The sequence below is a fragment of the Anolis sagrei genome, chromosome 2 (assembly GCF_037176765.1).
Source record: "Anolis sagrei isolate rAnoSag1 chromosome 2, rAnoSag1.mat, whole genome shotgun sequence".
Lineage (NCBI taxonomy): Eukaryota > Metazoa > Chordata > Lepidosauria > Squamata > Dactyloidae > Anolis > Anolis sagrei.
In genome coordinates this window covers 50,817,510-50,841,537 of record NC_090022.1, presented here as the reverse complement: position 1 = coordinate 50,841,537, position 24,028 = coordinate 50,817,510, and the positions used below count along the sequence as shown (strand labels likewise).

At 40.6% G+C, this 24,028-nt stretch overlaps 1 protein-coding gene across 5 annotated transcripts in view; it reads left to right on the top strand.

Moving 5' to 3' along the window:
• The first annotated feature begins 4,334 nt into the window (after positions 1-4,334).
• Positions 4,335-24,028, top strand: part of NR2C2 (nuclear receptor subfamily 2 group C member 2) — a 48,535-nt gene continuing 28,841 nt past the window's right edge. For 2 of the 5 annotated variants that reach the window (XM_060766240.2, XM_060766243.2), the window contains exons 1-5: positions 4,335-4,608; positions 8,932-9,015; positions 17,816-17,926; positions 20,044-20,244; positions 20,502-20,604. In XM_060766240.2, coding sequence (XP_060622223.1) covers positions 8,956-9,015; positions 17,816-17,926; positions 20,044-20,244; positions 20,502-20,604 — 475 coding nt within the window. In that variant the 5' untranslated portion in view covers positions 4,335-4,608; positions 8,932-8,955. Of the gene's footprint in view, positions 4,609-8,931; positions 9,016-14,909; positions 14,970-15,011; positions 15,033-17,815; positions 17,927-20,043; positions 20,245-20,501; positions 20,605-24,028 lie in introns of those variants that run through there. The other 3 variants (XM_060766241.2, XM_060766244.2, XM_060766242.2) reach the window with 3 other exon arrangements.

Sequence of the window (24,028 nt, the reverse complement as noted above, 5' to 3'; positions counted from 1 at the left end):
TGACAGCCAGATTGGTTACAGAAACATCCATAAGTGAACATATTACACCTATACTCAAGTCACTCCACTGGCTGCCAATAAGTTTCCAGGCAAAGTACAAAGTGTTGGTTTTGAGTTTTAAAGCTCTACATCAGGGGTCCTCAAACTTTTTAAACAGAGGGCCAGGTCACAGTCACTCAAACTGTTGGAGGGCCGGATTATAATTTGGAAAAAAATGAATTCCTATGCACATTGCACGTATTTTATTTGTAGTGCAAAAAAAAAAAACCACTTAAAAACAATACAATGAAGAACAATTTTAACAAATATAAACTTATTAGTATTTCAATGGGAAGTGTGGGCCTGCTTTTTTTGGCTGATGAGATAGGATTATTGTTGTTGTTGTTGTTGTTGTGTGCTTTCAAGTCGTTTCAAACTTAGGTTGACCCTGAATGAGGGCTAGGTAAATGACCTTGGAGGGCCGTATCCGGCCCCCGGGCCTTAGTTTGAGGACCCCTGCTCTACATGGTTCAGGTCCAGGTTACCTTCAGGGTGGCCTTATCCTATACAATCTGGGATTGCATTTTATTAGCATTAGTGGTTTAATTTTGTTCTATGTATTTTAATTGTATTGTGTTTGAACTATGCTGTACCCCGCTTTGAGCTGCAAGAAGTGTCCACAAATAAAATATAGTATTATAGGGAAAGTCTTTCCATATATGTATTTTAACAGTATTCTATTCTAGTAGTGTGTTTTAACTAATATATTGTACTCTGCCTCAAGTTGTGAGGAGATACGGGTATCCAACAAAATGCATTATTGTTATTAATATTATTATAGGAAAAAAACCTTTAGAGCAGCCCTGCTCCCTCCTGACCTTCAGAAGAAAAGTGAAAACCTGGCTTTGGGATCAAGCCTTTGGAGATCAACTATAGTGCAATAACAGCTATGGAATATGTGCAATGATTGTTGGAACGGCCCCAGATTACGATTGTGGATTATGTGATTTTAATAGTGAATACAATGTTTTTATATGTTTTAATGTGCATTAATTTCAATTTTAAATTTTAACTTAAATGTATTTTAACTATATGTTGTCCAAAGGCAATGAAAATGTGTAAAGCCACCCTGAGTCCTCTTCAGGGTAGGGAAAGGCAGGACATAAATAGGATAAATAAATAAAATAAATTTAATATATGCATTTTGTTTTAGTAGTGTGTTTTAACTATGACATATCCTCACCTAGAGCTCTGAGGAGAGGTTGGTAACGGATACATTTTATTTGTATATTATGTGACGAAATCATTTAAGTATTTAATGACACTTTAACAGCATGTTGTTCCTTGCATCGAGCTCCAAGAAGAGGCAGGGAACAAATACAATTTATTATGTGAAAAATTCTTTAATAAAGTGTTTAAATGGTATTGTGTTTTAATGGTGTGTTTGAACTATGTTGTACCCCACCTTGGACCATGAATGATGGTATTACTACTACTACTTCTTCTTTTGGGACAAAATCCTTTAATGCATATGTTTCAATGGTATTGTGTTTTAGCAGTATCTTTTAATTATGTTGTTCCCTGCCATGAACCATAAAGAGAGGCAGGTAACATTATATTACTTGCTTAGGCGATCCCTCATAGTCCGAGGATGATGATCCTCCAAGTGTAGTATCTTGGCAGTGGGTCTACAGAGCCCTATTCTTGAGCCACATATTTTCCCACAGTCCCAGTCATGGTTGGCTTGACAAGCTTTCCTCTTGGCATGCTTATAACTTTCACCCTTCATTTGTGCCTCTTCGAATTTCGAGCACTGCTGGTCGCAGCTGACCTCCAGTTAGAGCGATCAAGGGCCAGGGCTTCCCAGTTCTCGGTGTCTATGCCAGTTTTTAAGGTTGGCTTTAAGCCCATCTTTAAATCTCTTTTCCTGTCCACCAACATTTCATTTCCTGTTCTTGAGTTCTGGTGATTCATAGTGGTAAGGCAGAAGAACCGAAGAAAGGGGGCGCCGTCTGGGTCCGCTACATAGTAACTGCTTTGGGAGACAGTGATCAGTCATTCGGACACCATGGCCAGTCCAGCGGAGTTGATGGGGTAGGAGCATTTCTTCAATGCTGGTGGTCTTTGCTTCTTCCAGCACGCTGTCTTCCCAAGAGAATTGCAGGATTTTTTGGAGGCAACGCTGATGGTATCATTCCAGGAGTTGAGTGTGACATCTGTATAAACTCCAAATTTCACAGGCGTATAGCAGGGTTGGGAGAACAACAGTTTTGTAAACAAGCACCTTGGTCTCCCTATGGATGTCCCGATCCTCAAACACTGTTTCATTCAGAAAAATGCTGCACTTGCAGAGCTCAGGCAGTGTTGCATGTCAGTGTCAATGTTGACTTTAGTGGAGAGGTGGTTGCCAAGGTAGCGGGAATGGTCAACATTTTCTAATGTTACATATTAAGCTGTAGTTTTGGCAATAATATAATGCATTTCTGGCATTATATTCAATTGCATCTCCTACCATAAATCTGCACAATCTCTTCAAACCTCTGGGGAGGCCCTCCTTTTACCCCCTCCCCCTTTATCACAAGTACTTGTGGGGACGAGAAAGAGAGCCTTCTCTGCTGTGGCCCCTCAGCTTTGGAACTCACTATCTAGTGAGATTAAGCAAGCCCCTACGGTGGCAGCTTTTAAGAAAGACCTAAAAACTTGGCCCTTCCGATGTGCCCTTGGGGAGTGAACATATATTCCTTATTTCGTCTGTTCCAACTACAGTTCCGTCTTCATGACGCACTTTCCCCCCGCCCTCAATGAAGGTCTGTTTGCCCCCTTTGACAGCTGACCTCAGAAATACATTCTCCCACTACTTATCTCATCCAGTGCATTTGGCCCGCCCACTGTGTTGTATTTCTCTATCATGTTATTCAGAAACTATTTTATTTTGTTACTTCATATATTTTATTTTCATGTTATTTTTGCTTCTTTGTATTTCATATTGCTGTACTGTAACTTTGGGCTTGGCCTCATGTTAGCCGCCCCAAGTCCCCTTTGGGGAGATGGTAGGTTGTTTTCTCTTGAAGTTAAGTCCAGTTGTGCCCGACTCTGGGGGTTGGTGCTCATCTCCATTTCTAAGCCAAAGAAATGGAGGTCATGTGGCCAGCATGACTGCATGGAGTACCATTACCTTCCTGCTTGAGTGGTACCTATTGATCTACTCACATATGCATGTTTTTGAACTGCTAGACTGGCAGAAACTGGGGCTAACTGCGGGAACTCACGCCTGGATTCAAACCTGTGACCTTTTGCTCAGCAATTTCAGCAGCTCAGCGCTTTAATCCACTGCGCTACCGGGGGCTCCACGCGTGGATGGTAGCGGGGTACAAATAAAGTTTATTGTATTATTATTACTATTTTTGAGATGAAATATTTTAACACGTATATTTCAGTGATATTTTGCTTGAGCACTATCTTTTAATTATGTTGTGCCCTGCCTTGAACCATGAAATTAGATCTGCTGCATCCTTCTTGACCTTCCAGAAACAAGTAAAATCCTGGCTATGGCCTTTGGAGAATAGGCTGACCTACTGATGTGTTGACTTATTTAGAACTGATGGACTGCCCTTGGATAATGATTCATATAATGACCATTGACTATTTGTTGTCTGTTTTTATATTGTTTATATGGTTTTATACTGTTTAATATTGTTATTATTATTACATTGCTGTTAATTGTATATTTATGTTTTGATGTGGGCGCCATGGGGTGCCACTTTGTTAGCCGTCCTGAGTCCCTCTGCGGAGGTTGAGAAAGGATGGGATATAAAAGCTCTAAATAAATATATAGAGGCAGGTAATAATCTGTCTAATCTGTCTTTTAAACAGAGGCTGGATGGCCATCTGTCAGGGGTGATTTGAATGCAATATTCCTGCTTCTTGGCAGAATGGGGTTGGACTGGATGGCCCATGAGGTCTCTTTCAACTCTTTGATTCTATAATTTTTTATTATTAATAATAATATTATTTGGGGACAAAATGCTTAAATGCAGGTATTTTAATGCTACTGTGTTTTAGGAGTGTCCTATTAACTATGAACTGTGAGGAGGTACGAATAACAAAATGTATTACTTACTATTGTTGGGGGGGATGCCATAGCAAGGAAGAGGCTCCTGCTTTTGGCGCGTGGCTTCTATCTAATCTGCCTCCCTCCCTCCCTCTCGCCCTGCCTGCGTGCTTGCCTCGCGCCTCCAACGGTCGTTCCCCGCGCGCGCGCCCCCGAGGCTGCCCCAGGTAGCCCCTCCTTCCTTTCTCCCCCTCCCGCGGCTCGAGCCCCGCCTCATTAGGCGGAGTGGGGGGGGGGAGGGAGGGAGGCGGGGTGAGGCGGCGAAGAGGAAGCGGGGGGAGGCTCCCGGGCGGCGGCCTCGCTCGGCTCCAGCGAACAGCAGCGCCAGGCGGGGTCACGAACCCTGACCTTTCAACCGGCGCCCGCTCACCTTCCACCCCAAACAAAAACACCCGCCGCCATTCCGCCATTCTCCCCTCCCCCTCTCCCCCCGCCCGTTAACCCCCTCCGCGCCGCCGGGCCCGGCCAGACCGTGACGACGACGCCCGCCGCCTCCTCCTTCGGGTGCCAAAGCTGAGGTAACCCATATGCGGGAGGGAGTGGGCCCTTCCTCCTCTCCGCCTGGCCCTCGGGGGTTGGGTGGGGGGAAGCGGCCTGGTTGGAAGGAGGTTGCTTAGCGCCTTGTTTCTCTGACAGCGAGAGAAGAGCAGCCGTGAGCGAGCGAGTCAGGGCGGAAGGAAGATGGAGTCTGGGCGGGCGGAGGCAGTGGCTTGAACCCGACCCTTTTACCTTTGCCACCGGGAGGGCGGAGGGGAGGGGGCGGCGGGTGTTTTGCATACGGGGCGGCAGCGCCAACCAGCCCGCCGCCATCTTAGCGGACGCTTTCCGCGCTCGCAGGGCGGCGGCAACGGCCTACGCTTTGGAGCCCAGGGAGGGAGGGAGCACGCCGGGCCGAAAGGGACGCGCAAGCCGGGCAGGGCGGGGAGGGAAATGGCGGCGCTGCCCGGCTTGGCGGTCTGCCAGCGGCGCCATCTTAGCCCCGCCGCCCCACTCGCCTCTCTCTCCACGGCGCCCCCGCCCCCCCCCTCGCGCAAGAGAGGCGGGACCAAGGGCGGCCCTCTCCGCCAATCCACGCCTGGCTGCTGGCGGGGCGGGGTTTGTTGTCTCTATGAGAAGAGCTGATTGGTGGAGTCGTAAGAATGCGGGAAAGACTTGTTTTGTGGCGGTGTGCGAATAAAACTGGCGAACAGAAGCTCCCATAAAATCATAGAGTTGGAAGAGACCTCATGGGCCATCCAGTCCAACCCCCTGCACAGTTTATACGTACACTATATCCTTGGTCTTGACATTTTCATATCCTTTTTTGCCCTCAATCCCAATCATATGTAATATCAAACATTTATCTCACACAGTTCTTGTGGGTTTTTTCGGGCTATATGGCCATGTTCTAGAGGCATTTCTCCTGACGTTTCGCCTGCATCTATGCAGGCGAAACGTCAGGAGAAATGCCTCTAGAACATGGCCATATAGCCCGAAAAAACCCACAAGAACTGAGTGATTCCGGCCATGAAAGCCTTCGACAATACATTTATCTCACAGGTTATAGAATCATAGTTGGAAGATACCTCATGGGCCATCCAGTCCAACCCCCTGCCAAGAAGCAGGAAGATTGCATTCAAAGCACCCCTGACAGATGGCCATCCAGCCTCTGTTTAAAAGCCTCCAAAGAAGGAGCCTCCACCACACTCCAGGGCAGAGAGTTCTACTGCTGAAGGGGCTCTCACAGACAGAAAGTTCTTCCTCATGTTCAGATGGAATCTCCTTTCTTGTAGGTTGAATAATAATAACACTTTATTTATACCCCGCTACCATCTCCCCAAGGGACTCGGTGCGGCTTACATGAGGCCAAGCCCAAAATACAACAATACAAGCAATAACAACATACAAGCAATTAAAAACAATAACTAACATCAATAGGACAACACATTTTAAAATCTATGGGTAGGCCAAATGTAATTAAAATTAAAAAAATAATGCTGGACATGGGCGAAAAAGTGATGGGGCAGTTTGTGGACACATACAAGCAGACCTAAAACAATATAAAGTGCTTTGGAGGACAGGGTGCTATGGGATCATTATTCTGGGAAGGCACACTGGAACAACCACGTCTTCAAGCTCCTCCTAAAGACTGCCAGAGTTGGGGCATGCCTGATGTCCTTAGGAAGTGAGTTCCAGAGTCGAGGGGCCACCACCGAAAAGCCATTGGTCCGCGTCCTAGTCTCCAGGGAAGCAGAAAACAAGCTTGCTCCCTCCTCCCTGTGACTTCCTCTCACATATTTATACATGGCTATCATATCTCCTCTCATTTAATCAACTACCAAGCTTGCAAATTTTGTTTTGTGTCTATTTGTTTGTTTTGTTCTGTTAGAAATGTAATACAATTGTCTAGTTGCCCCGACACAATAAATAAATAAAATCTCCTCTCAGCCTTCTCTTCAGGCTAAACATGCCCAGCTCCTTAAGCCACTCCTCATAGGGCTTGTTCTCCAGACCCTTGATCATTTTAGTCGCCCTCCTCTGGACACATTCCAGCTTGTCACCATCTCTCTTCAATTGTGGTGCCCAGAATTGGACACAATATTCCAGGTGTGGTCTACCCGTCAGTTTCTTGTGATGCTTTGTCAGGCATTGGCAAACTTCAGCCCTCCAGGTGTTTTGGACTTCAATTCCCACCATTCCTAACAGCCCGCTAGGATTTGAGAACACAGAAATGCTGGGCCACTCTAACAACTACTATGTCAGACTACACAGAGAAGCCATTGAAATCCACAAGCATGTGGACAGTTTCAACAGAAAGGAGGAAAGTATGAAAATGAACAAAATCTGGCTACTTAAAAAACCCTCTAAAAATTAAGAGCAACACTCAAAAAACGGGAATTTCAGACATGAAACAATCAGGGCCAGGTAATCACCTCCCAACAAAGGATTCCTCCAGGCAGGAAGCAGCCAAGCCTTGAAGCTGCCAGGCTTGTCTGTTCGAAGCAGGTGTGAAGTTTGCAATTCGCAGCTTGATAAACATTAAATAGCCTGGCAGATTCCCCCAGGCAGGAAGCAGCCAGGCTTTGAATCTGCCAGGCTACTCAGTGCTAATCAAGGTGGCTAATTGCAGCATTCACAAACAATAGTTCTTTCTCCCATCCTGGGCATCCCACAGATACATAAACTCCACTTGCCTTGTTTACAACAAACCTTACAACCTCTAAGGATGCCTGCCATAGATGTGGATGAAACATCAGGAGAGAATGCTTCTGGAACATGGCCATACAGCCGTGAAAACTCAAGCTTTATAATATTGATTCTTGAACTATTATGTCAGTGGTCTCAAGAATGAATTGGGGGGGGGGGGGCTTGGATAGCGGGTGGAGTAAGAGTTCATTGGAAATACATGTTCAGTTATCCTTCCTCCTGCATAGGTCTAACATCCAGTGTGAGCTGAAGGAACTGATCATTATTTCCTTTACTCGTCTAGGCTTTTGTTCTGGGTGATGAAAAATTAGGGATAGAACCCATGCTCTCCAAAGTAATAGCTAATTTCAGGCTTGCTCTGGATAATGAGCTGGACATAATCCTTGTTGTAGGAGGAAATGTTAGCAAAAGGAGAGGTAGACGATTTCTCCTGTCTACAGTTTTCTCATTCTCTTGGTCTGTGTGAACAGTGCAATAGGGAAAATTTGCCCTAATTTGCTGCAGTAAGTGCTAGATTGCTTGTTCACACTGGAAAATCCCATAGAACCTCTTAACTGAGGATGTATGAGAGAGAAAAACCATTTGCCTCTTCTTCATGCACTGTTTTCACAGGGAAAGCAAACTACAGACAGTTCATGAGTTATAGGCCTCTTAGTTAAGAACGGGGGTGAGACATCAGGAAGTGAGAGGAAATCCACCCCTAGGAAGGGAAATTCAGTCTTGTAAGATTTATCATGGGGACAAGGGATTCTCCCTGATGCTTTCTCGCCAATCCTTGTTTCCATGACAACCCAATTTTTTCAAAATCCAATTGTCACAGGGACAGAGAGTGAGGTGAAATCTTTTGGAGTGTTAACCCTTCCATATGCTATCCATAACTTTTTAAAAAAATTGTTGGAGTTACATTTAAAGATTGTACCTGTTCTGACTTACATGCAAGTTTAACTTAAAAACAAAGCAACAGAACCTATCTTGTTTGTAAACGGGATTGCCTGTAATGAATGGGCATGAGGAACAGTTAGCTGGTTGTGCCCAGTTGTTCCATCCCTTGTGAATATGGGCAGACTTGTTGTTTAAGCATCTTCATCCAGAAATGCTTTACAGAATACTCTCGAACAGGCTTGCACAACATAATGCTCATGGCCTGGATGCGGCCCGCAAAGAGCTTCCTTGTGTCCTGTGGGAGGGGCTGGGTTTCCCCTTACATTTTGCACTTACAATATTCTGAAGCTGCAAGAATGTCTTGAATTGGGTGTTTCCTAGGTGGAATAAAGTATAGAACTTATTCTTTCCTTTTCCACTGAGTTCTCTATAGAGCAGTGGATTTTATCGAAAGACAGGGCCTCAGTATAAGGCCTGACATAATTATACACATCACAGTGTGTGAGGAACTGATGAAGGGGGAGAAAAGATTCTGTTGGTAAACTTGTAACTGCATTTATGGAACCTTATACTTGTTGTACTAAACAAATACAGTGTTTTTGTATTATAAAAAGAACACTTATTTGATTGTAATATAGGATCACCATTTTCTATAAAATATTTGAGACACAGCATTGTACTGGTATAGAGCTGTATTTTTATTCTTGGTAATAAAAACGAAAAAGATCAAACTTTTTGTGCCTGATAGATGTTATTGGCATCCTTCCAAACAGGTTCTCTAATGATCTTCCTTCACCATGACAACCAGTATGGAGGTGCTGGCTCAGCAGATAGTGGAGACACAGCAGGTGGGTGAGGTGAGTGATGGATGATATTTTAGTAGCTCTTGGTTTTTAAGAGGAAAATATAATTGGCAATTGTTTGCAACCAGTTGCTGCTGAAGTGGAAATTATTCATAATAAGCTGACTATTGTACTTGAAAATGTAAAACTGTTTTCCATGTTTTATACTGAACTTACTTGTTTCTTAATAACCAAATGTCTACTAGGAGACTCGTAGTCTACGTCCTTTAATGATGGCATTTGATAAATGTTGTTTGGAAAAAAGTGAGGCCACATTTAATCATTCATACCTCCACATTTTTACTAGATGGCTGGGTGATCCTTCTAGCACAGTAGTTCTCACCCTGGGGTCCCCAGATGTTTTTGGCTTACAACTCCCAGAAATCCCAGCCAGTTTACCAGCTGTTAGGATTTCTGGGAGTTGAAGGTAAAAAACATAATAGGGACCCCAGGTTGAGAACCACTGATCTAGCACTTAGCAGCCTCAGACTTATTTCTAACAGAATTTTCTGGTGATTTTAGGTCCCAGACACAGAACTCTAGAAGGAGGTGTTCACTGTCTATTGTAAGATGAGGGACATCTCAATATTTTCCAGATTGTAATAATTTCATACCCAGGGACTGGGGAATATTTAAAATGTACTTAATTTTGTGACTTATTTCTAACCACTAGCACTCCAAGTAACATGCTAATACTGCAAATAAATATTTGTAAAACTCATTGGTTTTGTGTTAGTTCTTATTTTTTTTCTTGTGGGGGAGAGATACTCTGAAAAGCTAAAAAATAATATAAAATATGAATAATATCCTCAAAATGCCCAAATAATCTGTTTTTATTCTAGAAAATGTAAGGGGTAAATATTATTCATTACTCTCAAAAGTGACTGTTGTCTGGATGACAGTACATTGCTGGAAACATAATATTAGAACTTGCAGTTAAGTGTTGGTATAGCTTGTGATGAACCTTCAGTTCTTCTTTGTGGTTTCTGCTCAGTGCATCATTTGGATAATTCTAGGTTCTTATAATATCTTTTTAGCAGAAGCACTCTTATATAGCACTCTTGCTGCCTATACTCCCGGTTCCTTTTCTTCCTCTGCTGCTACAACATCACTAAAGGAATGTTTCAGATTGACTTTTCAAGTTTCGATTTATGGTTTGGCTCATGTTTCATTTTCCCTTTTTCGTTTTTATTACCAAATGATTGGGTTTGATTTTCCCCATTCACTTCCAGTTCTTTTATGGACTCCTCAGGAAAAATGAGCAGTAACCTCTTACACTGCATCATTTTCTACAACAGTGGTTCTCAACCTGTGGGTCCCCAGATGTTTTGGCCTTCAACTCCCAGAAATCCTAACAGCTGGTAAACTGGCTGGGATTTCTGGGAGTTGTAGGCCAAAAACATCTGGGGACCCCAGGTTGAGAACCACTGTTCTAGAAGCCTGTGAAGCCATCCATAGAAACAGCTGAATGCAATCCAATTGCCCCACAATAATGCACAAGGCCAGGCTTTTTGGCAACACCAAAGGTTCTTACACAAATGGAATGGTCAGTTGTTGTTGTTATTAATAATAAAGCATTTTTCTTTTCTTTTTAAAATGTTTTTTTCTGGAAAAAGAGGAAATGTTTTTTCTAGGCTTTTTCTTGGAAATATAATGGCTGACATAGCAATGTTTGTTTTTTTTAAACAACAATATCTAATTATGTTTCTTTAAGGTAAACAAAGAAAAAGCTGTGTTAGTCTGGATTGTTGTGCAGTGGGATCTTTTGAGACTGAGTGCACATCTACACTGATCCCTTAATCTGGCGTAGAACACACATAGAGGGAAGAAACATCACTGTGTTAATTATTACATTGCAAGCCCTGGAATTGTTTTGAGAGTCAGATGGTACTTAAACACATAGCAGAGCCCGGCCTCGGACTGGTCCAGAACCCATGGAACTTAGACCTTACAGCCATGGGAAATGTTTTTTCAATTTCCCTCTCCAGATTGCGCATGTGCAGGTCAACAGAGTGCTTCAGATGTCCACACAGCAATTCGCATTATGCAGAATCACTTTTGCCGTTACACTGAAGTACACTGGTTTGTTTTAAGGCCTCCGTTCAGGATACACCCTGATTTTTCTTAGCCTAGGGTTAAACATCTTAAAGCATGCTGCAGCACACATTTGCAGCATGTGTTGTATAACTACCACAGCTATCAAGCTGTCTTCAAATTTCATTAAATGATTAGTATAGATTTGTCCTGAGAAAAAGAAGTTGGTTGGTTGCACAAGTTTTTGAGAGTTGAGTGTACATCAGATTCCCACTGGAGGAGTTCCACTGGAGCAATGCAGCATACCATAATACCTTGGAGTCACTTTGGACCGAGTTCTGACTTATAAGAAGCACTGCTTGAATATCAAGCAAAAAGTGGGTGCTAGAAATCATATGAAAGCTGAATGGCACAAGCTGGGATCACAACCAGACACAGTGAAGACATCTGCCCTTGCACTTTGCTACTCGGCTTCTGAATATGTGTGCCCACTGTGGAAAACATCTCATCACATCAAAACAGTGGATGTGGCTCTTAATGAGACATGCCGCATTATCACAGGATATCTATGTCCCACATCACTGGAGAAATTACACTGTTTAGCTCGTATCGCACTACTTGACATCCGCCAGGAAATAGCAGCCTGCAATGAAAGGAACAAGGCATAGACATCTTCGGCCCATCCTCTGTTCGGATATCAGCCATCATGCCAACGCCTTAAATCAAGCGACAGCTTCCTAAGATCTACAGTGATACTTGCAGGAACACCTCGGCAAGTGAGAGTCCAAAAGTGGCAGACTAAAATTCAGCACCTTAGTCAGTGGCTGAGACTGAATGAGAAACTCCCTCCTGGGCAAACATCATCATCATCTTTAATTACTTATTAATCGCCCTCCATCCGAGATGCTCCAGACGATTTACATTGCAGAAATTATACAGGATAAAACACATACATACAAATATTAAAATAAACAGAATAGTGGACGACATGGAAGGCGCCGAACAGGCTGCACTCTGGCACCACAGGATGCAGAGCTAACCTTTAGAAATGGGGCTACAGAATGGAGTCCACGGCATGCAAGTGCGGAGAAGAGCAAAACACAGACGACCTACTACAATGCAGCCTGAGCCTTGCCACATGCACAATGGAGGACCTTCTAACGGCAACACCAGAGGAACATCAAGCTTCTGATCAAAAGACATTTAATAAAATGCCAAGTTCTTTTTAAAAAATTTGTGTTTTTAAATGCATTTTAAATGTATCTGCTTCTGATACAATAAATACGTCACCAGATGCACGTAGGTCTATGACAGCTTATGCTACCAACTTGTTTCTCTCAATCTCAGAGATGCTATAAGATCTCTTTGCCTTAAAGTAAACAAGTCATACTAATGTCATAGCTTTTGTGGAGGGTGATTTTTGCATCCATTTTAAAAGTGTACTGTTTAACGTTAAAAAAAGTAATTGAAAAGCAAAGCATTAGTAATGTGGCACTCATTTATACAATGTGTAAACTTAATAAGATGCTTATTAAAAATAGCTGTACAGGTTTTGTGCAATGTTACTGCTAGGCCACCTGCCTTGACTAATATCGTCTTTGTTGCTTTCTTAGCTTTTGTATGACATTCATCATACCCATGATTAGATCTTCGTTTTTTTAAAAAAACTACAACAGTAGCATTTTATGACATGTTTTCCTAGCAGCTAAGTAAATGATCTCTGATTATATACATTTTCCATTTATTGCTAAATATTTCTTGAATGAACTAAATGAGTCAACTCCTTTTTTCTGTTGGAATTTCTGAACATGCTAATGGAAAACAGACCAAAAGGATTAGCCTGATACCCCCAACATCCTGCATTGTAACCTTCTTAGCAGTTTTCTTTGCCACAAATCTAGCAGCATGAACATTTGGGTTGTTGCCCCATATAGAACACAATAGTTTTCCCTTGTGTGTCTTATAACTAAGGAGTCTTCACGTTTTTGCTTTTTATGTGTAGCACAAGCTACCTATAAGTTATACTTGCCATATGCTCCTTCCTCCCACCCCCTGCATTATATCAATGAGATTTGTCTGATTCTTTGGTTATCTAGGGTTATCCAGGGTTAAAATTTCAAGTCAGACCGAACCTTTTTCTGAATATGCCGTCAAACAGTGCTTCTCATGCTATCTAGTGTGAAGGACAGACATTTTTCTTCCCAGTGTGACATCATATTTGTGTCCATTGGCTACAGCCATTTCTTTCTTTCCTAGAAATTTCAAATACACTGGCAGCCAGTAGCTCAAGGACTAAGCACTGTTCTGGGGATTGTCATTTTGAGTAGCACTAATATAAACCCCAAGAGAGAGTTGATACTTGAATTGGCAAGGTAAAATACTTCCCCCTCCACAATCTTGCAGGGCACTCAGAGGAGCAAACACTAGACATTGATGCATACTGACTATTTGTGACTTAATGGATTCAGAACTCACAAGATATACTCGTTTGGAATAGAAGCTCCCAGAATTAATCAGCAAGTTGGGATATCAAGATGCTGACTGTGAATTTTGGGGAACTGCAAAGATAAAGGGTGTTCCTTAGAAACCAAGTGGTTTCCTTTTAGTGGTCTGAAAATTATTCAAGGGCTAGATAAATGATTTTCTCATGATTTTTGCTACATTGTAGTTTATTGCACTGTTTAGAATATTCTTCCTGTGACTCTTACCATCACAAACATTACATTTTTAACTCAGCTGACATGGTGGTTCAAAATAATAGAGGTGGCAGATTCTCAGGCAAAACTGGGCATCAGTTGAACATGGGGAGGTGGCAGAATTTGGTTCAAAAGTTGCATTTTGTTTGGAAAGAGTAGTATAAACAAGCAACTATTATACTAATTGTGAACGCAGTTTGATAAGGTATTTAATATCAAGTCAGGTGGTATTGTGGTTTTTTTGCTTTGAATATTTTTATATGGATTTTAACTGAATATTTAATACCATTGATGTTTAATAAACATGATGATGACAACAACAAAAACATCTAATTCTAAAATATTGTAGTTCAGCACTGGCATGTTGATAGCGAATAGCCTATTTATGTTAATCCCTTTTCTAGGCAGAGATAGCCTACAGCCGTCTGTACATTTATGCAACAACAATTTGATTTAAGTATTTTAATGTCACAAAATTTATTGTTGATTTGAGCATTTTAATTTAGACCAGCATGGTTGAAGTTTTCTCTGATTTCTTTGAAATGTTGCTATATTAGTTAACAAGATATTTGGTTTCATTTCCCAGAGAATTAAAATGGTGGCTTACATGTCATAAAATTAATTTATACTTCTTATTGTTAGAAATATAATTGATTACACTATATCATATTTGAGGGTTGTGCATGAAAGAAGTGGGGCCCGTCGTTCTTTTAGCGGAGGAGGAATGGTTCAGTGGTATTTGGTTATTGAACTGCAAAGATAAAGGGTGTTCCATAGAAACCAAGTGGTTTCCTTTTACTGGTCTGAAAATTATTCAAGAGCTAGATAAATGATTTTCTCATGATTTTTGCTACATTGTAGTTTATTGCACCGTTTATAGTTGGGTGCAGCAGATACAAAAGAGAAAAGCTTTGTAACCTGGGTGCATCTTCGCCAATGAAATTAATTGTATTATTAGACAAACTGCTTCAGCAGCTGGCAAAACAGCAGGAACACGTCAATTCTGCTTCCTTGGTTACAGGGAGTGATAGTGTACTTGACCTTCAGAGGAACAGGGTCACAGAGAGGGCATTTTAAAACAATTCTGTCTGGTTTTGTGATTGGAATTTTTATAAGTGGCATTCGGATACAAGCCTTTGGACTAGACTAAAACTGACCTCTTCGTTTTTCTTGGATTATTTTGGCCAAAGATCTTTGCTGAGGAAAAATGTAAATAAAGCTGCAGAAGGATTTGACACTGTAAGTACTAGAGTCTGCTGTACAGTCTCAAGCTGGAAGCTCCAGGAAGCAAATAATTCAGAGGTTATTGAAGATGAGATTTTAATATATATTATATTTCTGTGGCATATAGAGTCATAGCACTTTGCTTAAGGATCATTTGAATAATGTGTATTTAGTTAATCTAATTTCATAGCAATTTTAGTTAAGAATAGATTATTAATATTCTGAATTAAGTAGATTTTAAATTGGGAATATTGTAATTTCTCACTAGAGGCCATTTATTATCTGCACACTGATTTCTAATTGCAGTTTTAAGTATAATTAGCAGTACTTGATCTTTTAAAAATATATTCATTTCTTCACAGTGAGCAATATTTACTAATAGGATTTTATTTCACATCTTATAGCAACCTTTATAACAAATGCAGTAAGCATTAGTTTCCATTTGCTGATATGCTTTGATATACTGTCTTTTGTTCCGCAAACAAAGAATAATTACTAGTTATAATTGCATTGTTTAAAAATAACCTGGATACCAAGTGAATGCTATCTCTCTATTGCCAAATGTGTAAAGTATCCTTTTCTTTAACCTCAGTAAAGGTGAGATACAAAGACAAACTAATAAGTGCTAGAATATTTATAAAATTATACCGACATAAAATAACAGCAAAATATTTAGAATATATATGTTATATCATTAGAGTTAAATATGCAAATTAAAACCATTTGTAACTAATTATTGTGTAATGGTTTGTTGTAGATTTTTCAGGCTGTGTAATGTACAATCTGTTGTTATTTTCTGTGCTTCAAATCAGTTTTCAAAAGACAAAGTTATCTGAATAGAACTATTTGCACAGTGCTTTTTAACTTTAGTATACTTCCTTCCCTTCTGGATTGTAATAGAATTCTAGTGTGTCTCATATGATATATTGTGCTTATTCATGCAGCAGTTTGGTCCAGTTTAATTTAGAGATGTGTAGGTAGTGCATATTTGCAGATACGTTGTGTGCACTCTTTAATGATTTTTAATATATTGTAGTTTATATATGTCACGGTTAGATACCTTATGTTTCTTTTTCTACTCACTGTTATTTTTCATTTTTCATTAGAACCCTAAGATTCTAACTGGAAATAGTACAATATTGGAGTGTAGATGAAAGGAGATATGCTAAGAATTTTAAAATGGTATCATTTTAAGTGGGATTGAGGTGGGTTCAGGGTTTTATGTAGTAGTTTTTGTAACAGGGGTGTGTATGGGATAGCACTATTTTTTCTTATTATGTCTTATTGTGCTTTGTGGTGGTGTTAGATGTATTCTATATTTCATTAATGTATGTGTTTATGCATGAAATATATTTTATAATATATATTTAAAAGAAACTGTTTGAGAACACACGCACAGGCCAAGAATTTGTGATTGGTATCGGCACTGACCACTTTTTTGGATGCATACCTTATGAAGGTTAGTAGATTTTGATGTATCAGAGAGAATAAGATTAATCCCATCAGGAGGCTAGACTAGACTCTGTTAAGTTGCTGAGACTCCTAGTAAGAACAGTAATGTTCAAAATAGAGACAAGGAGCTAGGATGCATCCTGCTTCTTCAGGAAACAACAGCCCCATCAGCAGAATAGACTTTATAATTCCAATGGTGATGGTCATTGAGAAGCTTTACAAGAGGAGCTTACTGAATAGTAGCAGTTGTGGGGAGTCCCAGTGGAAGAGGATCTGGGTTGTTGTAGGTTTTTGGGGGCTATATGGCCATGTTATAGAGGCATTCTCTCCCGACGTTTCGCCTGCATTTAAGGCAAGCATCCTCAGAGGTAGTGAGGTCCTCACTACCTCTGAGGATGCTTGCCATAGATGCAGGCGAAACGTCGGGAGAGAATGCCTCTAGAACATGGCCATTTAGCCCAAAAAAACCTACAACAACCCAGTGATTCCGGCCATGAAAGCCTTCGGAAGAGGATCTGTTAGAGAAAACAACAGTAGTGCTTTTGCTAACTATTAGTAGTTCTGCACAGAAGATAGCACTGATAGAAATGTGCACACAACATTAGGACATTTTATCATATGTGGTGGTGTTGTGGAAAGGCCCAGAAATACTGGACTCAAAAACATTTGATGCTGGAAAAAAATTATGGTTAAATTCAAGATGACATCGGAGTTTTATCTGTTGGGAATGCTGAAAAAACATTTTTTAGAAAAAAATGTGAAATTATTACAATAAATGATAACTGCAGCAAAAATTGTTTATGCTCAGAGATGGAAGAAATGAGTTCTTCCAACATAAGCAGAATGGTTGATAGAGATTACATCTTCATGCTATTGTTGACATCTAATGTTACGTTTACCTTATTTCATTCTATGGTTGTTTTAATAGGCTTAGCTTTTCCTTTATGTTTCATTATATTTGTATCTTGTGATGTTACTCTTGTTTTGTGAAATAGCAATAGAGCTTAGGCTATTGGGAGATAAAGAAATCCAGTTTGTAAACAAGAAAAAATGTGTTGATTCATCCTCTCCCTTTTTCCTCCCCATACAAATAAGTTATTTATGTAAACGTTCATTTTGAAATAGAAATTTCCCATGGCATTTTTTATTAATATCTTTTTTAAAATATGCAACTATGGTTATTAGTCTTTATCAGCATCTTCAGTCAGTGTTACTAAAAATATTAGTTAAATCAATGTGATTTAGAATAAGGGCATGCAGCTTCAGGACTAACTACCTTATTATAGAAATTGTATCATCAGTAAATTGTCTTTTAAATATTTTTTTTCTTGATAGAAAGGCTTAGTATTTGACATAAAACAATATTCATTGTGTTGTTCATGAGATCAATTTTTTATACATCAACATAGGTGCAAACTTTGCAGACAGCATTATCTGAATCTCCAGTGATGACCAGCCCTTCCCCACGCATCCAGATCATTTCCACAGATTCCTCAGTAACTTCACCACAACGCATTCAGGTATGTTATAACTTTTGTACTGTATGTTTTTTTTTATATTGTGTTATAGCCGCCTTGGGTTTGTTCTCAGAGAAAGACAATATATAAATTTCTCAAATAAATAAATGTTTCTTTTGTCAATATGATTTATATTATCTAACCGTTTCTCTGTCTTATAAAGTATTATTAAATTGTTTTGCAGTGTACTTTTTAAAAAAGAGATATTTTTCTTTATGTTGAATTCAACCATAATTATCTAGTTGTTATCACACTGCACAGGACAGAGGGTACTACTAGAAAAGCCAATTATTATCTAAAAATTACAGAGTATCATTTCACTAATGCATCTTGTATTTTGGTGATCGTCCATGTGTTGAGAAAATTTCCTATTGATATATATTCTGCTTGTCCATGTTCATATTCAAAACATATGCAGATAAAAACCTTTCCATTGTCGAAGGCTTTCATGGCCAGAATCACTGGGTTGTTGTAGGTTTTTTTGGGCTATATGGCCACATTCTAGAAGCATTCTCTCCTGATATTTTGCCTGTATCTATGGCAGGCATCCTCAGAGGTTGTGAAGTCTGTTGGAAACTAGGACAGTTGGGTTTATATATCTGTGGAATGTCCAGGTTGGGAGAAAGAACCCTTGTCTGTTGGAGGTAGGTGTGAATGTTTCAATTGGCCACCTTCATTAGCATTTGATGGCTTGACAGTTTTTAGGTGTGGCTTGTTAGTGCCTGGGGAATCCTTTGTTGAGAGGTGATTAGCCTGTCCCTGATTGTTTCTTGTCTGGAGTTCCCCTGTGTTTGAGTGTTGTTCTTTATTTGCTGTTACGTTTTTAGAGTTTTTTGTAATACTGGTAGCCAGATTTTGTTCATTTTCATTGTTTCCTTCTTTCTTTTGAAATTGTCCACATGCTTGTGGATTTCAGTGGCTTTTCTGTGTAGCCTGACATGATAGTTGTTAGAGTGTTCCAGCATTTTTGTGTTCTCAAATAATATGCTATGTCCAGGTTGGTTCATCAGGTGCTGAAGTAGTCTGCTGTGTCTTTCATGTTCCTTAATTCGTGTTTGGGCACTGTATTTGGTGGTTTCTTATATATTGTCCACAGCTTCATGGTATATGGTAAACTGCAGAGGTGAGAGGATCCCTCTTGTCCTTTTCTGAACTTAGCATTTGTTGAATTTTCTTAGTGGGTCTGTAGATAGTTTGTAGGTTGTGTTTCCTCATTAGCTTGCCTATGCAATCAGTGGTTCCCTTGATGTATGGCAAGAACACTTTTCCTCTGGATGGATCTTTGTCTTTACTCTTGTGGCTTGTTTTGCAGTTCTTCTGAAGTCTGTGGTAGAGTATTTATTGGCCTGTAAAGCCCATTTTAGGTGGTTCAGTTTGTCTTGGAGGAGGTAGGGTTCGCAGATTCTTTTTGCACAGTCTGCCAGTTTACATGAAACCCCGCACACCCCCCCCCCCCAACATGGATAGATACCTACATAAAAACTCCAACCATCACCCAAGTCAAAAAAGAAGCACCATTAAAGCCCCGCCATACTGAAAATGAACAAAATATGGCTACCAGTATTTTAAAAAACTCAAAAATTATAACAGCAAATAAAGAACAACACTCAAACATAGGGGAACTCCATACAAGAAACAATTAGGGACAGCTAATCACTTCTCAACAAAGGATTCCCCCAGGCACTAACAAGCTACACCTAAAAACTGTCAGGCCATCAAATGCTAATGAAGGTGGCCAATTGAAACATTCACACCTACCTCCAACAGACAAGCATTCTTTCTCCCAACCTGGACATTCCACAGATATATAAACCCTACTGTCCTAGTTTCCAACAGACCACAACTATTGAGGATGCCTGCCATAGATGTAGGTGAAATGTCAGGAGAGAATGCTTCTGTAACATGGCCACATAGCCCAAAAAATCTACAACAACTCAAAAGCCTTTCAGTTTTATTTCAGTGTTTTGTTTTGTTTTTTTGTTTTGTTGTTTTTGCTTATGCAACATGGCATTGAAAACCAGCATCCTTTATAGAGTCATGTCTATAACGCCAAGCCACAAGTGAATTTCTAAACAAGTAGCTAAATTCTACATGATCAAATACTTTCATTTTATCTACAGATTGTCACAGATCAGCAAACAGGGCAGAAAATCCAAATAGTAACAGCAGTGGACTCATCAGTATCTCCGAAGCAACAATTTATATTGGCTAGCCCAGATGGAACAGGGACAGGAAAAGTGATATTGGCTGCCCCTGAGACTTCAAATACCAAGCAACTTATATTTACCACCACAGATAACATTGTGCCAGGCAGAATACAGGTAAACACATAAATTAAAGATGTGAATATATTAGACAATGGACATGCCCCACTTTTTTCTGTATTTTGTGCTACTTCACTGCTACTCATTAAGCTTTGTGCTCTCCTTTTTCATATTGCTCACATTTTCTTTTCTGTTTCTAAACCATTTTATTGCACAAATGGCCTTCTGTTGGAATAACTGCTAAATATTGGAAGAGCTCTTTCTTACTTTAATGTTATATTGAATGGTACTATTCGTCTTATTCTTCATTTTAGATTGTGACTGACTCAGCCTCTGTTGAACGTTTGTTGGCTAAAACTGATGTCCAGCGACCGCAAGTTGTAGAATACTGTGTTGTGTGTGGAGACAAAGCATCAGGTATGTTGCTGTAAGATAGATGTCGCCAGCCCTTTAGGGCCAGTGGTTATATTTGGAATTTTGAACAGTTATTAAGGATACTATCACAAAAAGAATGCTGTGAAGGGATATCCATTCCCAAATGGCAGCTTTGATACAAAGCTGGAATGTGTCCAAAGGAGGGCAACTAAAATGATCAAAGGCCTGGATGCCATGTCCTATGAGGAGCAGCTTCAAGAGCTGGGCATGTTTAGCTTGCAGAAGAGAGGGTTGAGAGGAGACATGATTGCCATGTACAGTATAAATATCTGAAAGGATGTCATAGGGAAGAAGGAGCAGGCTTGTTTTCTATTGCCCTGGACACTAGGACTCAGAACAATGGGCTCAAATTACAGGAAAGATGTTTCTATCTGAACATTAGGAAGAACTTCCTGACTTAAGAGCTGTTCAACAGTGGAACTCTCTGCCTTGGTGGTTGAAGCTCCTTCTTTGAAGGCTTTTAAACAGGCTGGATAGCTGTCTGTCAGGGGTACGTTGATTGTGCTTTTCCTACATTGCAGAATGGGGTTGGACTAGATAGCCCATGTGGTCTTTTCCAACTGTATGATCCTATAATTTTGCCAGTTATATCATTCCAGTTTTACCAATTGAAAAAATAGCGAGACATTATCATTATTCAGTGTACAAGACATAGTATGCTCTGAATCCCCAAACGAAAAGAAATTGTTTTGAACCCACAGTTGTTTTTCTCTTTTAAGATTTCGTCAACTCTTTTCATTGTATCATGTTTCCAGCGCACATCATCATCTACATTTTAAATACAGTGATACCTTGACTTAAGAGTTTAATTCATTCTTAACTCAGAAAGTTCTTATCTCAAAGCAGATTTTCTCATTGAAATGCTATTAATCCATTCCAGCCCCCCAACACCCCCTTCCCAATTTCGTTATGTACTTTATAAAATAGATGCACATTCACATGGAACAATAAAAAGATCTATTTTAAAATGATAGAAAGACAAAGTTGTGGCAAGGAAGCATAAAACAGAAAGTGAAGAGGTAGAAGCATTATTTTCTCCATACTGTACTCATTCCAGCATGCCTCCCTCTCTTGCTCTCTCTCTCTCTCCTTCTCTTCATGAACCCAAAAACAACTAACTAAAAGTTCCTCAAAGTGGTCAAGAGCAAAGCAGACAGCAATCTCCCAAAGCAGACAAGAGCACGAGGCATGGAGACTCCCTTGAAGTCCTAAAGCCCTGTTCTCTGGCACTAGTGCTCCTTCTGGTGCTTGCTTTTAACTCAAAATGCTGTTCTTATGTTAAAGTGAAATAAGGCTGAGTGGCAGCTCTTAAATCAAAATGCTCTTAAGTTGAGACACTGTGAAATAGAGGTTCCCCTGTATGAAAAAGTCACTCTACATCCAAAACAAAGGTTTCTCTTAGTCTCTCTCCCTCCCTCCCTCCCCTCCCTGTATTTTAGAAACATATGTGCCACATTCCAACTCCCACTGAGAAACTTCTTCACTATTGTATTAACCTAAAACCCTCCTTGATTCATTCATTACACCACACAAGCCCTTTTATTTGGCCCTCTTGTCTCATTCGGCTTTCCTCACTTCATCTAATCACACCCTGCTCAACCCTTTTCTTTGTTCTCCTTCTCAACACACACCCAATTCAGCCTCAACCATCTCCCACTATCCTCCCCAAAGCCTGTTTCCCAGTGTCCTCCATCCACTCTCCTGGGTTATTCCCAGTCACCTGTGTTTCCATCACTGATTAGTGCAGTTCCATCCTTTTCTGTGTGACTGCAAAGCACAAGCTTCTAATGCAGGTATTCCTAATCCTCAGAAAGTTCATTCTTTGCTGTTATTGGGGAGGGCTTGCTTAGCACTGAGGGCTCCAGGAGTCTTAGGGAGTTGGCTGGACTCCCAAAGGAACTAGATAGCACTATTGAAATTAATGTTCCATAAATGCAACAATGGATGTTTTACAGACAAACAATTCAGCAAAGATGGTACAGGTGAAGAGAGGAAAACTCTGATCTTGAACATATGAGTTTAACTCAAAGCAAGAAAAAGCACATGCTAAGGGTAATTCGCAGGGATTGGACAACTTGAAGCCATACAACAGACCATATCAGTGTATTTGCTTCTGTGAAAGGTATCTTTGATTACCTAGTGAGAATTTGAATTCAGAGATCAGTTTCAGAGTTCAGATGAAGAACACAAGAAGGCAACACTTTGATCCATATCTCGTTTAGTAGATTAGGTCTGAGTGAACGAGTACAAGTTTTCTTGAAGTGTTTAACTTCTTGATTGGTTCATTCAACATTACAGAATCCTTCCTTAGGTGATCCCTTGTAGTGCGAGGATGATGGTCTTCCAAGTGATGTGTCTTGGCGGTAGAACTCTGTTCTTGACCTGCATGTTCTCCCACAGTGAGGGCATTGGTTTCCAGGTTAAAGGTGGTCTCGGTCGGGGTTGGCTTGATACGCCTTCCTCTTGACACGTTTCTCTCTTTCGCCCTCCATTCGTGCCTCTTCAAATTCTACAGCACTGCTGGTCACCTCCAGCTAGAGCACTCAAGGCCAGGGCTTCCCAGTTCTCGGTGTCTATGCCATAGTTTTTAAGGTTGGCTTTGAGCCCATCTTTGAATCTTTTTTTCCTGTCCACCAACATTCCGTTTCCCATTCTTGAGTTCAGAGTAGAGTAGCTGCTTTGGGAGACGGTGATCAGGCATTTGGACAATGTGGCCAGTCCAGCGGAGTTGATGGCGGAGGACCATCGCTTCAATGCTGGTGGTCTTTGCTTCTTCCAGCACGCTGATGTTTGTCCACCTGTCTTCCCAAGAGATTTGCAGGATTTTTCTGAGGGAACGGTGATGGAATCGTTCCAGGAGTTGCATATTATGTCTGTAGATAGTCCACATTTCGCAGGCATATAGCAGGGTTGGGAGGACAATAACTTTATAAACAAGCACAAAATCATAAAGTATAAACAGAATGAGACTTCAATGGGGGAAAACAAGTCAAAGTTCTCATAACAAAAAAAGAGATAACCCATGAGGGATATACCTCAATCTCATAATCTATTAGTAGGTGGAAGTTGGAGAGTATTTCTAAAAAGATTTGAATTGGCCCATTTATAGGTTATTTATATAATGGTAAATATTGGGGGGGGGGGGCTGGTAGTGCAGCAGGTTAAACCACTGAACTTGCTGATCAAAACTTCGATGGTTCAAATCTGGGAAGCGGGGCGAGCTCCCGCTGTTAGCTCCAGCTTCTGCCAACCTAGCAGTTTGAAAACATGCAAATGTGAGTTGATCAATAGGCACCACTTCAGCAGGAAGATAACGGCACCCCATGCAGTCATACTGGCCACATGACCTAGGAGGTGTCTATGCGCAACGCCAGCTCTTTGGCTTAGAAATGGAGATGAGCGCCAC